We start from the raw sequence: 17,179 nt of genomic DNA on the forward strand, positions 1-17,179 counted from the left end.
ATATAGAAATATGGTATAAAACTCATACTCATAATTTTTCTCTATTTATATCCCAACATATATAATATTAAATAATGATATTGCTTGATTTTAAAAAACCTTTACAATTTGGTTATTTGTGGACATTTGTGTTCGATATGTCTATATAGTTTGGGCGACTCCTAAAACTTTGACCGTATTGAAAAGATAATATACCAAATTTAAAACCTTCTATACAAGTATGTTGAGGAAGGAAAGCAGAGTGTGTCATCATTCTGTACAAGTATGTTGTGGAAAATTACAATTTATTAAATTTTATTTATTATTTTTTGTATTTTTGTTGAAACACAATATTTCAACACATAAGTGATACAAGTATAATAGCATAATAAATATGACCCCTCTGTTGTACTAACTTTAAATTCTTCTTATATTGTATCTCATTATTGAAGCTCTCTAAAATATTACCTACATTTGAAGGAATATTCTAAGCTCTAATATAATGGATACTTAACTATAAATTAGTTGTTGCACTGGTAAAAAACACCAGCACTATTCAGTCTACAGCATTGTGTTATAGGTATATAAGCTATCAATCTTCATTTAAGTAAAATAAAATGTTACAAAGATTCTTGCTAAACATGCATGCTAGTACATTGTGATACTTAAATCAAACACAAGAAAAAGAATGACGAAAAATGAAAAACAAAAATTGATTACAGATTCACCCGGACCTAAAATCAAACTAGCCAAATATCAGTACTATTTTATATAATTACAATGGCCATTAATTTTGTAGCACTCACTACAGTGGAAAAAAAATCACTCCTTTCTTTTGCTATGTACAAGGATATAAAATTATAAATCAGACATGAACTAGTCAAGAATATTGGTTCTAATTGCTTGGACAAATGCACTTTGCCTTAGTATTTGTGAGTATCTGCAGCATGAAGACAATTTTTGATTAGATATTACAGACTCAAGTAGAGGTCAATGTGTGTATATGACTATATTCTTTCAGGATTTAAGAGAAGACTAATATATCTTTTGTACCTTAACTTGTTTCTTTAGGTCCTTGATGTACTGAACTGCCAAATCCAACATATCTGCAGTGTTTGTTTGCTGCCAAGAGGGAAGCACCAACTCAGAAAAAATGTGCATATCAAGTTTCAATCAACATGTAATGTGCTAGTGTTAGTTAGAATTTACCTTGTCTGATTTTGGGAAAAGGTCTTGCAATTTCTTCATTCTTGAGCTAATTCGCGTTCTTCTTTCCTGAAATTTGCAGATCATAGTAACATATGAAACAGAATCACTAGCAGTTTTAATTTAAGTTTTTGACCAGGGTATTTTCCTAAGCATTGTAACGAGACTGATCTTTGGCCGTTGTCACAGTTAGGTCCTAAATTGCGGTCCGAAACCATAATGACGATGTAATACTGTATTTTTCGCATCTCCGCAATTGTATTGTAACCACAATTGCTACTATATCGATTATATTCACTTACGACTATAGACAATATTGTGGTTTTTGCAGCGTTTATAGTAGAGACTGCAACCGCAATTATAAGACCCTTCTAACAATTGCTATTGTTTGAACTTTGCCTCTCCCTAATAATGCAACTCACTTGCTAATGTAATCTATAATAATGGTAGAATACAAATGAGGTTTTTACCCTTTCTGCAATGCTTCTAGGATGAGTGGCAAAGCCTCTTTTGGCTCGAATTTTCCATGGCACAGATCCTTGAATTTGATAAAGCTTTTCCATGCCAGACATCTTAATAGAACTAGGCAGACTCATATGGTGGGTTAAACCATGTTTTTGGTATCCAAAATCCTCATCCTGATAAGTAACACAAAATTTCAGTGATCAACAACAGCCAAATGAAAAGGAAAAAATATGACCAAAAGTAATAATAAATTTTCTTCTATACCTGAGTTTCCATAGCATTTGAAATGGAAAACATGATTTCACCATTGTTATTGGCCTTTTTTTGGGCATTAAATGCAGAACCATCCCAAAAGTCATTGGTGAAACTAGGCATATAACATTCACTGTTGTTATTATCATTTCCAATGCTTCTACTTTTAAAATAATTTGCTTCAAGGTCTTCATTTCCATTTTCAGAAATCTGTGGCATCTTTGATGTGAAGTTCAAAGTACCATGCAACCCACTAGTTGATGTAGTAGTAGCTTGTCCATTTGAGACATCACAAGCTCTAAAACTTCCTACATCTCTCGATGCTACATGGCCTGCAATAATCGAGAGTATTAAGTGTTAAGGCTTCATCTCAAAACTCAACATGTATTTAAACCATATCTACCTTCTGAATGAGACAGAAGATGTGAGACTTATTTTATAAAAACATATATATTTAATAATTTACTATTTCTTTTACTGCAAATTCACGTGCCTTCTTTATAAAATTCTTTTATGATATTCCATCTCCTCACCTCTTTCCTCAAAATGTTTAAAGATAATAATTCTTTGGAACCTAGATATTTAAGTTCTTAATAAGAATTGTTAAAATAATGGTTATCTCTCTCTACAAGAAAAAATGAGAAAAATTATCTTATATTCCCGACAAATAACTCCCAATTGCTTTACTATATTAGCAATTATGCAGAAAAGGGGATCTGGTTTGATTTAAATCTAAGTAACTAGCAAACTTTGGTCTATTATGAATATTAATTAAACAATTCCATAAATCATAGAATAAATATGATCCACATCCACTAACCTCTCTTATTCATGTACTAATATGGTTTTTCCTAAATATGTTTCAAAATTAAGCCTTCACAATTACAACAACAACTAAAACTAATCTCACTAAGGGTCCGCTACACGGATCGAACGATGTCATAATGTTCTATCCTAAATCATTTCATTGACAAAAGGAAAGACCATGGAAAGAGATTTTACATAAAAGGAAATACCATGGAATCACGCTTAATACAAATGGGGTGTACATCACCAAGCATTCGGTATAGCCAGAATCAAAATGTAGATGTAAGTAACCAATTATATTCTAATTGTAAAAAATATGCAAAATGTGACAAGCTTCTAAAATGTGATAACCACAGCCACAATATTACGGTTTTGACAGTATTCTCAAAAGCCGGATTTTAGCGAAGTTGTCCACGATTGCGATATGCAACATAACCACAACCCCAATTTAGAATATGCATGAGGTGATGTGTGTGAGTACTGAGTAGCATCAATCAATACCAAATAAGTTAAAAGGCATACCATTATCAACAGAGTAATTGTTGAAAAATCCAGCAGGGGAACTCTTTTGCCTAATGAGATTGGAACCCATCTTAGTTTGTGTGGAATTCTCTGAATCCATTGAAGTCACTGCACTGAATGATCCATCAAAAGCATTCACAGCACCAACAGAACCATTTCTCAATCCTTGAATTTGCTGAGATTGGTAAACTAACTGAGCCTGAGATCCATAAGTGTAACCATTGTTGTTATGCTGTGGTTTCTGTGAAACAGAGTCCCCTGTTTCTTCCTTCACTGTTTTGCCTCCTCCAAACTCATGATGCAAAAGTTCTGAATTGCTCAACCTATTGTTAGAAGGTGATGCTATCAACTTAGCAAACATGGTTTCCATTTCTGAGCTTGTGGTAGAAGGAGTATAATGCTGATGATGATTCTCACTTCTGAAAGTTTCTTCATTGATACAACCATTGTTGTTGTTATTTTCCACAAGGCTTGTTACCAATGAACCAGAATTGTATTGGTGAGAATGTTGTTGTGGATAATCCATTTCTGGGTTTCTCCTTAATTCTCCTTCAGAGTACTGAAGAGAATTAGTATACACAATACTCATCTTATCTTCACAATAAACTGAAAATCACATAAAAGAAAAATATTTGGTTAGCTTTGTATTTCATTTATTTAACTATCTAAGTTTCTATAATTGAAAATTTTAACATGGGAGTGTATTACCTTGGTAAATTTGATAACTTTAAAAGCTTATGTTCAAATTTGCAAATGGAAGTGGAAAATTCAAAGCACAAAATATCTGCCAAGGGTAAAAGAAACAAGAAAGTGTTATTACAACATAATGAGAAACATTATTTCAGGTCAGAATCTTTGTTGAATTCTGTTCCTGCTAAGAAAACAGTAGTTGCCAAATTGAAAGACAATAAGGTACATACTTGGTAGACAAATTTTGTAACATTCAAGTCCAAGGTTCAGGTCTTTCAGCTCCTAGATTATAGATCTTAGCTCAAAATTCTGACAAGGGATTAAGAGGCATACAAGATTTGTGAAGAGGAAAGCTAAGATTGTTTTCTTGCTTTTGTAGTATGTTGTTAAATTATCAACCTTATATTTTCCCATTATTACAATAATACCTTGAGATATAAGGTGGTCCATATTAACATTTTGTCTTCATTCTCTTCCCTTTGACTAAACCAATCTCATTGAATGGCCAAAATTCAGATACTGAATGGGGAAAGTACTTCAATCATACTTGTTTTATTTTTATTATGTTATTCAAGTTAAAATTAAGGTTTTAATTCATAATGTTGGAGTAGGAAAAAATGCATGTAATGATATTGTTTGAGTTTTATATATTGTTACTGTATTATCTATCATTCATGTTTTATCATTATTAACTCTTCAGGAAAAGTATCATACATATTATATTGTGATTATAATTGAACAAGTGATGCTTGACTTGTAAATAAAGGACCCTTTGCTTATTATTCATAAGGGATTAAGGGGTTATTGTAGGTGTGGGGCATAGGAAGCATAAGTGATTTTTGTTCTTTGGTTGCAGGAAGGGACAAAGGACTTTTGCTTTATTAGGTTCTTCCATTATCTCTTAAATGGTTCTATTGTTTATTGTAGCAAACATCGTTTTCGCCATAAATTAATTAATGGGTACCATGGAAAGGTACCTTTTATCAGGTTCATCTTTGAAACTTAGTGATATTTATTTGATTGTTGTACTTTGATTAAAAAGATATTATGTACGGTTATTCAACTTGTGGCATTTGTGTGTTGATGTCAATTTAACAATATTTTTGTGTGAGATTATGTTTCTGATTATGTTTCTATTGGCCTCAACTTGGTTCCACATTTAACATTTTTTAAGACTCATATTCTCTTACAGTTAGTTAAAATCACATAATCTACTAACCAAACATGATAATATATATTTATAGCAATATTGTTTTTTTGTCTTCACTAAATGAAAAAAATCAAAATATTGGATTAATTTTTGGTCTCATCAATTTTTTATACATCATCAACACCCGTCCATCCTATGGGCAAAATTTTGGAATTGTGCTGATTAAAAGTAATTATTCATTTGACATACGACCAAAAATTTGGGTTATAATCAAAAAAATTTCCGATAATAAAAAACTCAGCATTATTCTTTATGTTCAAATAAAGAAAATAAAAGCTATCATTTTAAAATGACAGCTACTATTTTTTAAAATAAAATAGTTTAGTACACTAACTTTATTAAGGTAATCTCAAGAAAATGTACTCAATTTTAATAAATAGTGGCAGACTATTCAACTTTATACAGATGTGAACAAAGAAAACAAGACCTGTTCATTCTTATATGACACAGGAGAATAAGAAAGATAAAGATATTATATTATTAAGTCTTATAGATATATGCATTAGCTAAAAATGATTTTAAATTTTTGAAACATTAATTATCATTTCATTCTTAATATAATAGAAGTATAAATAATATATTTAGGTTGTTACTATAGCTTGCAACAATTATAAATGGTACGAAAGGTTACAGAAAGAAAGGTGAAGAAGTTTGCCAAAAATGTGTCTGCGAAAAAATACGAGGGAGAAAGAAAAAGTTGAATGAAAACGCAATCAACTTGGGATAAGTCATAATGAAGGAGAAAACTTCTATTTATAATATGAGATTCTTTTCCATGTTCCTAATATCTCGAATGTAGGACTTGAGAGTTTTTTTTTAAAACTCTTCTATATAAGACTTATTTTTTAGATTTCACCCCAAAAAATCCTCACTAATAATTTCAGCATAGTTCCAACAATTTACAATGTTAAAATTTTCCTCAAATAATACATAAATATTAAAGTGTTAAATTTTGTTTCATATTAAGTGTATCTACCACAAGGATACATTTCCCAATAAAAATAAAAGTTGATGACGTCTACGGAAGGCTCCAAATTAAGGTTGGTTCAATGGAAAAGGGTAAGAAAACAAATAACTGAGTCTCCGTTTAGAAGTTAGGAAGAGTGCACGGAATGGAAGAATAGAATCCAATTTTTTTATTTATAAGTAAATGTTTTTCTTATTCGAGAATATTTAAATCGAGATTAATAAAATATGAGATTGTCTATAACCTAGAAATATTAATATGACATTGTCATACAACTTTACAGCTTCAGGCCATTACTTTACTATTTTTAAGACTATTTTAAGTTAGGATTATTAAATGCTCTTATCATTTATAGTTAGAGGAAAATATTATGTATAGTTAGTAAAATATTTATATACAATTAATATATTATCTATCATCTATTTATAAGAATGAATCAATAATAATTAAATTTAAATAATTAATGATATAATAATTCTAAGAGAATAAAGTTTCTCTTAACATGACATAATTTATCTCCTTAACTTAATTAAGTGTTGACATGTGTTTTATTTCTTTTTCTTTAAGAAATTTTCATTTTAAAATATATTATAAAAGAAAAAAACAAATATAAAAACGGAATAAATTTAAGAAAATAAATTATCTTTAGTATGCTTTTTTTTCTCATTATCTAGTATACATTACGGAGCACACTTGTGTACCCCAAAAAAAGTATACAGTACAGTCCAACGAGTTTTAAGTTGAAAATCTCTGTTTTGGACTAAAATATGTACATGCCAGAACCTCCTTATTAGAATTTATCTCATGAAAGATTGAAAGTCAAAGAGTTTTCTTGAGCCTCCAGCTGCATCACCCATTTAATTAATCTAAATCACAAAATATGACTAACCATTATTGTATTTACTCCTTTAACCATCTCATGAAAAGTCCACAATGCTAAAGCGTTCACAGAAATAATGATTAATTAGTTAATATTGGGTACAAATTTGAACACTTAGTTTGACTGACCCAAAGTATGTTTAGTCATATAATTGTACTATTACATGTTTTGCACGCGTGGCTTGGCAAATTCAATGTGAAATATATGATATTTTATGCAAATTCAATGTGAAATATATGATATTTTATGCAAATTCAATGTCAAACCCTTAATAAAAAGACAAATAACTTAGTTGAATCAGTAAGGCATGGACCATCCTTTCCCTGTAAGAGGTGCAAAGGTTAAAAAATAACTTCCATCAAATTCAAATAAAATATATACATCGCATTGTTTTGAATATCAAAATATAAACATGTACAGAAAATGGAACTTGCTGAATGCAAAAATTATTGAGTTTTCCCCTTTGTATTACTATTTGTTCATAATTGAAGTACTTGATTGGCTCCTATTTCTTTTTCAATATACCACTTACCTTGGGTGGTTAATAAAAGTAATATTTTTTGTCCTTGACCTAGCTAGTGTCTCTAGTTTCAAATCAGGTAACTCTTACATCACAAATATTTGGTTGAGCACATTTTATTTTCACTCTCATCAACCATTTTTAATCGAGTTAAAAAAATAATTTAGACTCAAAAATTGAAAGATCATGTTCTTATATTTATTTGATATTTCTAATATAACATGTGGTCAATGTTGGGGAGTTAAGGAGTGGGGCGCAATTAAATTTTCTTATATGATGGACCAACAAACTTTATACGTCTATCATTAAGTTTAACAGTTATACGACTATAGGAAAAATATTAAATTATTAACTCAAATTTAATTTTTGAGTTGTCTTTGTCCAAATATTTCTAAAGAAAGAGGGATGGTTCATGGTACTGTTACATTGAACTAGTCTAGTATAACTTGGAGGGTTCTGCCAATTTGTTTCCACGAATAAGGATACGAAATCGCAAATTATCCCATTTCCAAATGAATTGAAAATAAACTAATTCTACTTTATCAACCTAACTTGTTTGATGATGACAAAGAAAAGCTCACAATGATTTATCCATGGTAAGGAATGAAGTAAATAAGGTTATTGAAGGGAGAAAATTTCACTTTAGAATCACCTACCCACAATTTTTTCAAGATTCTAGTCCACTAATAAATTTACTATACTTGTTGTTAGAAGATCCCTTACCCATACATTTACTTCTTATTGAGACAAGACAGATCTTACATTCTAGAGTTGAGTTGTGTTGAACTCATTCTCAATCTGGCCTTACTTTTTCGCACATTTATAGGCATCATCAAAACTTTTGATCAGATGCTTGATTTGCCATGATGGGCAATGATATCAAACGCATGTCTAAGGAGTATAACAAATTTGGCTTGACTAACTAGTTTAATTATGAATTGAATATTTGATTGGTATGAACTTTTCATCTAATCTATTTTACATTAAAATTGGATTCACTTAATTTGAATTGATTAGTTTAAGTTTAAAGTCAGTGACTCAGATGGTCATAAGAAGTAAGGTGATGTAGTGTCATTTTTTGTTGTTGCTCTTTTTATAAGGTGAAAAGACAAAGATAAGTCATATGTTAAACTAGGAAATTATAAGTGCTCAATAAGTTTAATAAATTAGGGTTGCTCTTCTACCAAGCCCATAAGGTTTGTAAAGAACAATTGAATCCATAAATTGTATATTATCCAAAGGGAGGAGGAAAAAATGAGTTACATCCTAGAGAATTTGTGTATTTGTGGGCATCTTACACATAAGGATGGCAACGAGAACAGATAGTAGTTACTTGCTACTCATTTTACACACGAGAAATTTTACTTGTATTCACTTATACTTGTATGGATAATCACTTGTGGGTTTCTACGATTTTAGTAAGTACCATAGATACAATGATATCAATAAGTATTTGATAAGTGCTTTAAAAATTCAAAAAAAAAATGTAGGATAATTAAATATCAAGGGACACCATCAAATTCAAGGGTGCACCATCAAATTCAACCATACAAAGACTACTCCTTAAAATTCAATAATGTACACAAATTTTTAGTTTAATATGCTTTCCAAATATTAAAGTCTTTAACACAATGAAAAATGATTAAAAGTCGAATCAAAAGACATTCACCATCAAATCTCCCAAATTATCTTTAATGATTGGCATCCTTCCTTTCAATATCACTGATTGGCATCATTCCTTTCAATATCACTACCTTGACTTGTTGATTTATATAAAGTAAAAACATAAATTAAAGCAACAAATATTACTATTTTAAGAATAATAAAGTAATTTCATATATTATAGATATTGGTAGACATGGATATCATTATACTAATGCCTACCCATGTATATTGCAAGTACTTTGAAAAACATATTTCTAAAATATGAGGGTACTCATTTGTGGCATGTGAACGTGGTACTCACGAGTCCAAGTTTTTCATGATCACGTACATATCATTCCATTGCAATCAAGTAAAATTCATTTGCATATCTTACACAATGTGTCATTTACACCATTTATTTCTCATGGCATCACATGATACTTCTATTACTTTATGAAAGAAATAGCCTCATTGTATTTCATTGCTTTGAAGAGTTGGAACAACTAGCCTTATATAACCAAGGCCATAACAAATTACTTGAATGATAGGCAATCTCATAGACTAAGTTAGTTGTAACTAATTACCTAACTAATCATGCATTAATCATTAGATAAATAATGATTAAGCAATGTAAAGCAATATAGACCAGAAGAAAAAGGATTAGGCGCATGTGAATTATATGAACAAAACTATCGTGCCACTTTGATGAGGTCAAATGGGCCAAGGTGCCCATCATGACTATGACCATGTTGTTCATGCCTGGTGTAGTGGCCTTGCCTGCATGACCGTGTAAATCTGATGCAAGAGCAAGTAACCTTGACCAAGACTGACGGACCAAGCTTGGTGTATGATCGAACAATCCTGACCAAAGTTGACAGACCAAAGTTGGTGCGTGACTGAGCAATCATGACCGAAGCTGACGGACCAAGCTTGGTGCGTGACCGAGCAATCCTGACCGAGGCTGACGAGTCATATTTGGTGCATGACCGAGTAGACCTGACCGAGGTTGGCGAGTCATATTTGGTGTGTGGCCCTGAGCCTTGGCCAGAGTAATGCCAACCTAATATGCACCAAATTCTTTGCTTAACTTCATTACCCCCTCGCAAGCTGGAGAATATATATCAAAAATTCCCAGCTTGGATAGTACAAAATGAAAGGGAGTGGGATCCAATGCCTTTGTGAGAATATCTGCAGTTTGATCCATTGAAGCAATAGGTAGAAGATGAAATAACTTGGACTGAAATCTTTCTCTCACCACATGACAATCAATGTCTATGTTTTTAGTACGTTCATGAAACACAGAGTTTGCAGCAACGTGTCTAGCCGAATCATTATCACAATATAAGAGTGCAGGCTTTACATAGTTAACTCTGAAATTGTCTAACAAGTAGGTGAGCCATTGTATCTCACAGGAAGTGGTTGCTAAGGCTCGATACTCTGCCTCTAATGAAGAACATGTCACTGTGGTTTGTTTCTTTGATTTCCAAGAAACTAATGAATCTCCAAGAAAAATACAACAACCAAAGATAGATTTCCTAGAATCAATACAAGCAGCCCAATCAGAATTACTAAAAGCTTTTAAATGAAGAATGGAATTAGATGAATAGAAGATACCTTGGCTTGGACTCCCCTTGATATACCTTAGTACTCGAGTGAGAGCCTTAATATGAGTAATAGTGGGTTGAGCCATGAATTGACTCAATTATTGAATGGCAAAACTAATATCAGGCCTTGTATTAGTTAAGTATAACAATCTACCAACCAACCTTCTATATAATTAAGGATCTTCATAAGCAGGGGCATCATCTTAGTGTAGCTTGGTTGTTTTTATAATAGGAGTAGGGATAGGTTTAGCCGCTAAATACCCTATATCAGATAGTATATCCAATGCATACTTTCTTTGACACAAATTTATCCCATGCTTACACCTAGCAACCTCCAATCCTAATAAGTATTTCAAATGTCCAAGATCTTTTATTTTGAACTGTTTATCAAGATGTTGTTTAACATAGGTGATTTCCCTAATATCATTCCCTAAAAGCATTAAGTCATCCACATAGATGAGTAGTGCAGTAAAATGATGTTTATCATTTTTAGTAAAAAGGGAATGATCATGATGGGACTGAGTATATCTTAGATCAACTAAGGATTTAGACAGTTTTGTGAACCATTGTCTCCCTGCCTGTTTGAGTCCATAAAGGGACTTGTTGAGTTTGCATACGTTATGCGGTTCAGTGTAATGAACTCCTTGTGGGATGTCAATATAAACCTCATCACTAAGATCCCCATGTAAGAAGGCATTATTCACATCAAGTTGATGTATTTCCCATCCTTGTGAGGCTGTTATTGCTAAGAGAAGCCTAATTGTAGTCAGTTTAATAATGGGAGCAAAAATATCAAAGAAATCAATCCCTTCAGTTTGGATGTACCCCTTTGAAACCAACCTAACCTTATATCTCGCAATAGTTCCATCGGATTTGTGTTTAATCTTATATACCCATTTGGACCTAATGGCAGTCTTGTTTGGAGGAAGGTCTACAATGCTCCAATTATCATTAATTTCAAGAGCATTTAGCTCATCTTGCATTGCTTGTATCCAATGTTGGTGCTTTACTGCTTGGTTGTAATTCGTAGGTTCATTATGGACAGTGATAGTAAAGTTTTGATGTAGGTGATTATGTGATATAGAGTCATAGGATAGAACTAAGGTGAGAGGGTGATATACCCACTCTGGCTCCATGGGCTTTGAGGAACTAAGGAGATTGCAGTGGAAGTCTTGTAAGTATGTGGGTGCTTGCTTAATTCTGTTGGATCTCCTAAGATCAAGCTGAGTCCTAGATGTTTGAATATCTTGTGGTTGTGTGGAGGAAGGAGAGATGTTGTCTTCATTAGCTCTATCTTGTACAAAATCATTGTTGGGTGTCTCTTTGGCATTATAGTAGTCTATCAACATGTCAAAGTCAGTGTGTTCAATGTAATCAGTTTCACCCTCATCATCATCCCTAGGTCCATAAGGGAATAGGTGCTCACTAAATGTTACATGCCTAAACACAAGTATTTCTCGAGTTTGTAGATCAAAAACTATGTATCCCTTTGTCCCATTCTTAAATCCTATGAATATGCATTTTCTAGCCCTTGGATCAAGCTTACTTCTCTGTTGGGTTAATATGGAGGCATAACATTGACATCCAAAAACCTTGATTTCAAGAAGGTTATGGGGAATGTTATTTATCAATTCATAAGGTGACTTGTTATTAAGTCTGAGGTTGGGCAGCCTGTTTATGAGGTAGGCTGCATGTGCCACATCATAGGATCAGAAAGTCTTAGGGAGCTTAGTTTGAAACATTAGGGTCCTAGTGACATTCAATAAGTGTCTATGTTTCCTCTCTACCACTGAACATTGTTGTGGCATTTCAATGCAAGAAGTTTGATGCATTATTCCTAATTCAGAAAAGAAACTAGAGAAGTTGAACTCAGACTCATTATCAGTCCTTAAAGTCTTGACTATTCTCCCAAATTGAGTTTGTATTATTCTAATTAATTGTTGCATGAGAGGCCTAGCCTCTGTCTTTGACTTCATGAGATATACCCAAGTATGTCTAGAGAAGTTATGAACTATAGTTAGGAAGTATTTATGCCAATGTATAGAAGTGTGTGCAATGGGCCCCCATACATCCATGTGAATCATATCAAAGGGGTTCAAACTTCTGTTCATACTATTAGGAAAATGGCAGCTTGGTTTGCTTGCCAAAGTGATAGAAATCATAAACTTTATTTGAATCAAAGTGTATATAGGCAAAGTTTTTACAAAGAGTATTCAAAATAGAATGAGATGGATGTCCTAGCCTAAAATGCCACAAGTCAAAAAATGGTACAAATAAAGCAGTGTTCACATTGTGATTATAAGAAAGCAATTTATTTGAAAATCTCCTAAGAACATATAAGTTGTTCCTAACTTCAGCATGCCCAATCATCCTCAAGGTAGTCATATCCTGAAATTGACATTTCAATTCATCAAAGATTAGCTTACAGCTCACAGAGTTGGTTAGCTTATGGATTGATATAAGGTTAAACTTAAAATCAGGTAGGTAAAGAACATCATGTTGCATTAATCTTTCAGAAAAGGTAATTGAGCCTGCAAAGTTAGCTTGTGTGATAGAGCCATTTAACAAGATCACTGAAATAGGCTTTATCTTGTGATAAGCATAAAAGCTAGACAGATCAGGGCAAACATGATCAATTGCCCTTGTGTCTAGTATCCATAATGTAGTGGTACATGTGAGTTCCTCGTTCTCTTGAGATAGATTTGCCTTGTTAGGATCAAAGGGCATGATGCTTAGTTGGTTCACTTTGTGTCTTGAGGTAGTTTTTCCAACGCTTTGAAGTAATGACTCCAATTGTGCATACTGCTCAACACCAAGCTTAAAGCTTCCTTCTTCTAAATCCTCATCTAGTTGCACACTTTTGCTACCCTTGTGATCCATAGACTCGTTGACCATTACAGTGTTGATTGAGCTAGTCTCTTGCCTAGGCTTGTTACCTTGATAGTTAGGTGGGAACCCATGTTTGAAGTAACATGTGTCTATTGTGTGGTCATCTCTTCCACAATGAGTGCACACCTTCAGCCCTCCACTCCTTACATTATTATTGTAGCCTCTGCCTGTTCCCTTGGTTCTTCCTTGTGAGTATGCACCCTTATCTGATGATGAACTTATTCTCCATTGTTGTTGTCTTGAGTCATTTGGATCCAATTGTTGTCTCTTATCACTAGTGTTGAAGAGTGCCTTTGAATTTGTCTGTCTTGGTTCCACTTGTTGTTCTTCTTGTTGTAGGAGCAACGAAAATGCTTTTTTATTTGGGGCAGAGGTTCCATGAGTAGGATTGGTGCCTTGATTGTGTTGAACTCATCATTGAGTCTCTTTAGAAAGCAAATGACATACTCAATATCCCTATGGTTCTTGACAATCTTCATCATCTGGCATTTGCATTTTATCTCGCATTGGAAGCTTGGTAGTGGCCTTAGTGACTCAAGTTCATCCCAAAGAGTCTTCACATCAGTGAAATATTCAGAGATATTCCTGTCCCTTTGCCTAATTGACTGTAGTTCTTGAAGGACATTAGATATTCTAAAATAGTTCCCTTTGGAAAATATTTCTTTCAAGTCTTCCCAAAGTTCTTGGGCGTTGTCTATATATATGACACTTTGTCCAATTTGTTTTGCCATGGACCTTGTGAACCTTGAGAGTATCATCGTGTTGCATCATTCCCATGTGTCATATTCAGGGTCTACTTCACTTGGAGGCTTAATAGAACCATTGACAAATTCGAATTTATTTTTGGATAGCAAGGCTCTCTCCATTGCCCTACTTTAGGTGTGGTAATTGCTTCCATATAGTGGAGGTGTTACAAGAACTGCTCCAGGGCTTTCTCATGGGTGCAGATAGTATGGATTTTGTATTGCATTGTAATTGAAGGCATATTGGGTTACCTAATTTGTTTCAAGACTTTCTATTATTGATGTCTTTGTCTGAAGGAAGAAGTTGTTGATATGCAGAGTACTTGATTACTTTCTGATGTAGTGTAGAGTTGCAGCAGGAGTGTATAAGATATTCAAGCTCTGATACCATATTACTTTTATGAAAGAAATAGACTCATTGTATTTCATTGCTTTGAAGATTTGGAACAACCAGCCTTATATAACCAATGCCATAATAGATTACTTGAATGATAAGCAATCTCATAGACTAATTCAGTTGTAACTAATTACCTAACTAATCATGCATTAATCATTAGATAAATAATGATTAAGCAATGTAAAGCAATATAGCCCAGAAGAAAAAGGATTAGGTACATGTGAATTATATGAACAAAACTATCGTGCCACTTTGGTGAGGTCAGATGGGCCAAAGTGCTCATCGTGACTATGACCATGTTGTCCATGCCTGGTGTAGTGGCCTTGCCTGCATGACCATGTAAATATGATGCAAGAGCAAGTAACCTTCACCGGGACTGACAGACCAAGCTTTGTGTGTGACCGAACAATCCTGACTGAAGTTGACGGGCCAAGCTTTGTGTGTGACCGAACAATCTTGACTGAAGTTGACTGACCAAGGTTGGTGTGTGACTGAGCAATCCTGACCGAAGCTGACGGACTAAGATTGGTGCGTAACTGAGCAATCCTGACCGAAGCTACTGGACCAAGGTTGGTGTGTGACCGAGCAATCCTGACCGAGGTTGGTGAGTCATATTTGGTGCGTGACTGAGTAGACCTGACCGAGGTTGGAGAGTCATATTTGGTGTGTGGCCCTGAGCCTTGGCCAGAGTAATGCCAACCCAATGTGCACCAAATTATTTGCTTAACTTCATTAACTTCCTCCATCTAGACAATATATCTTGCCATAACACATACATATCGTTAGACTGAGGATATCATTACATCATTCAGTCACATTAAATGCAAAAATGTCTAAGTTCTCTAGGTCATGTACCCTCAATGTGATTCTACAAATTCATGCTCTCGAGGACACGTACCCTTCATGTGCTTTAAAAACCTATGGTCTCCAGGTCTCGTACTCTTTAAAAAAACTCATGCTCTTTAGGTCCATGTATCCTTCATGTGCTTCAAAAAGTCTTTGCTCTCCTAGTTTCGAATCCTCAATATGCTTTAAAAAATTATGTTCTTATAAGATTCGGTAGTACACTAACTTGTGTTTTTCGTTATCCTTTTTTCTTACTTTTGTCAAGTTCATTTTATCTTTTTTCTCAAGTTTCGACACTTCACTAACCCGTGTTTTTGCTGCTTTTTATTATTTTCCCAAGCTCTAACAGTATGTGACCCATATCCTTGGTTTTTTGTTTTTGCTTTTTCCATGTTCTGACAATACCCGTACATGTATTCTTAGGGTTAGTTTAGGAGTTGGATTTTGGAGGGGAATGAAGGGAAAGGGAAGGTTTGAGAGTCATCTCACGAGCGTATTTCATGGCTCTCATTCCTTCCTTTTCCCTTCTTTCCCCTCCAAAATTCAACTCTCAAACTAACCCGAGTTAGGAGGGAAAGGGAAGGAGATGGATCAAAGGATTAGGAGGGGGATGAAGGGAAGGGAAAAGAAAGGAAATCCTATCCCTTGTTTGGGAGTATGAAATTTAGATGAAGAGGAGTAAACTAATGATAATGTAAGAATACTTTTTCCCCTTAAAATGTAATTAACAATGAGAAATGAACAATAATATTTTTTTATTACTAAACATATTTAATTATTTTAACATTTTATCCATAAAAAATCTCAAATTGAAGGAACTTTAAAAATATACACGTGGAGGGTTTTGGAGGGTTTGAGAAACCCTCCAAAACCTTCCCCCTCATTGATCCAACTCCTAAACAAAGGAAAAGCTTTCTAAAACAATTTCTTCCCCTCCCCTCCAAAACTCCACTCCCAAACAAGGCCTTAGTGTATCTTTTATTGTTTTTCCAAATTTCCGCCAGTACCTGGCTGTGGCTGTGCTTCCTTAGTATTTTATAGCTTTTCCCAAGTTCCATTGGCACCCCACCCGCGTCATTGACATTTTTTTCAATTGCTTTTCCATGAATATTTTTGACAATGAGCCACATAAAAAATATCAAAAAACATCAATTTACAATATAAGCATTTTATTAAGAAAAATCACAATATAAGCATATTTAGGTCTGCCCATGTTGTTTTACATTCTTTTACAAGTATTTGGGGGAGTTATCCAAGCTAATTTGGGTTGTCAATTAGGTGTCCAACAATGTCAAAGTCGATAAAAAAATACTTTCTAATTTAACACGTGAACATAGTGTCTCACGCATGTCAGAACTCAGAGGAGTGAGAGACATGTCCGGCACCAAACATGTCTATTAGTTGAGGTGTCAATGTTTTATAGTTCTAGCTTACATTTGAGATGAATAGTTTTTTACGTGAGAAATATTTTTGATAGTATAAAAAAAATGTAATTACATTAAATATTCGTTAGAGAACTTGGGCTCATAATAACCATATTAAACTTGTTATAATCTGA

General features: G+C 33.5%; 1 protein-coding gene across 5 annotated transcripts; it reads right to left on the bottom strand.

Moving 5' to 3' along the window:
* LOC109352168 (transcription factor bHLH130-like) lies at window positions 675-4,280 on the bottom strand. Of its 5 annotated transcripts, none has more exons than XM_019594030.1 (8): window positions 4,152-4,280; window positions 3,940-4,015; window positions 3,232-3,770; window positions 1,915-2,234; window positions 1,656-1,823; window positions 1,189-1,254; window positions 1,033-1,101; window positions 675-919 (listed from the first exon to the last, which is right to left on the bottom strand). In XM_019594030.1, the coding sequence occupies exons 3-8, from the start codon at window positions 3,755-3,757 to the stop codon at window positions 875-877; spliced, it is 1,194 nt and encodes a 397-aa protein (XP_019449575.1). In that variant the 5' UTR covers window positions 3,758-3,770; window positions 3,940-4,015; window positions 4,152-4,280; the 3' UTR covers window positions 675-874. The 5 variants fall into 5 exon arrangements, with proteins under 5 accessions (XP_019449575.1, XP_019449570.1, XP_019449571.1 ...); XM_019594025.1 differs by having other exon boundaries at window positions 3,232-3,837; XM_019594026.1 differs by having other exon boundaries at window positions 3,232-3,847; window positions 3,935-4,015.

This window comes from Lupinus angustifolius, chromosome LG07 (assembly GCF_001865875.1).
Source record: "Lupinus angustifolius cultivar Tanjil chromosome LG07, LupAngTanjil_v1.0, whole genome shotgun sequence".
Classification (NCBI taxonomy): domain Eukaryota; kingdom Viridiplantae; phylum Streptophyta; class Magnoliopsida; order Fabales; family Fabaceae; genus Lupinus; species Lupinus angustifolius.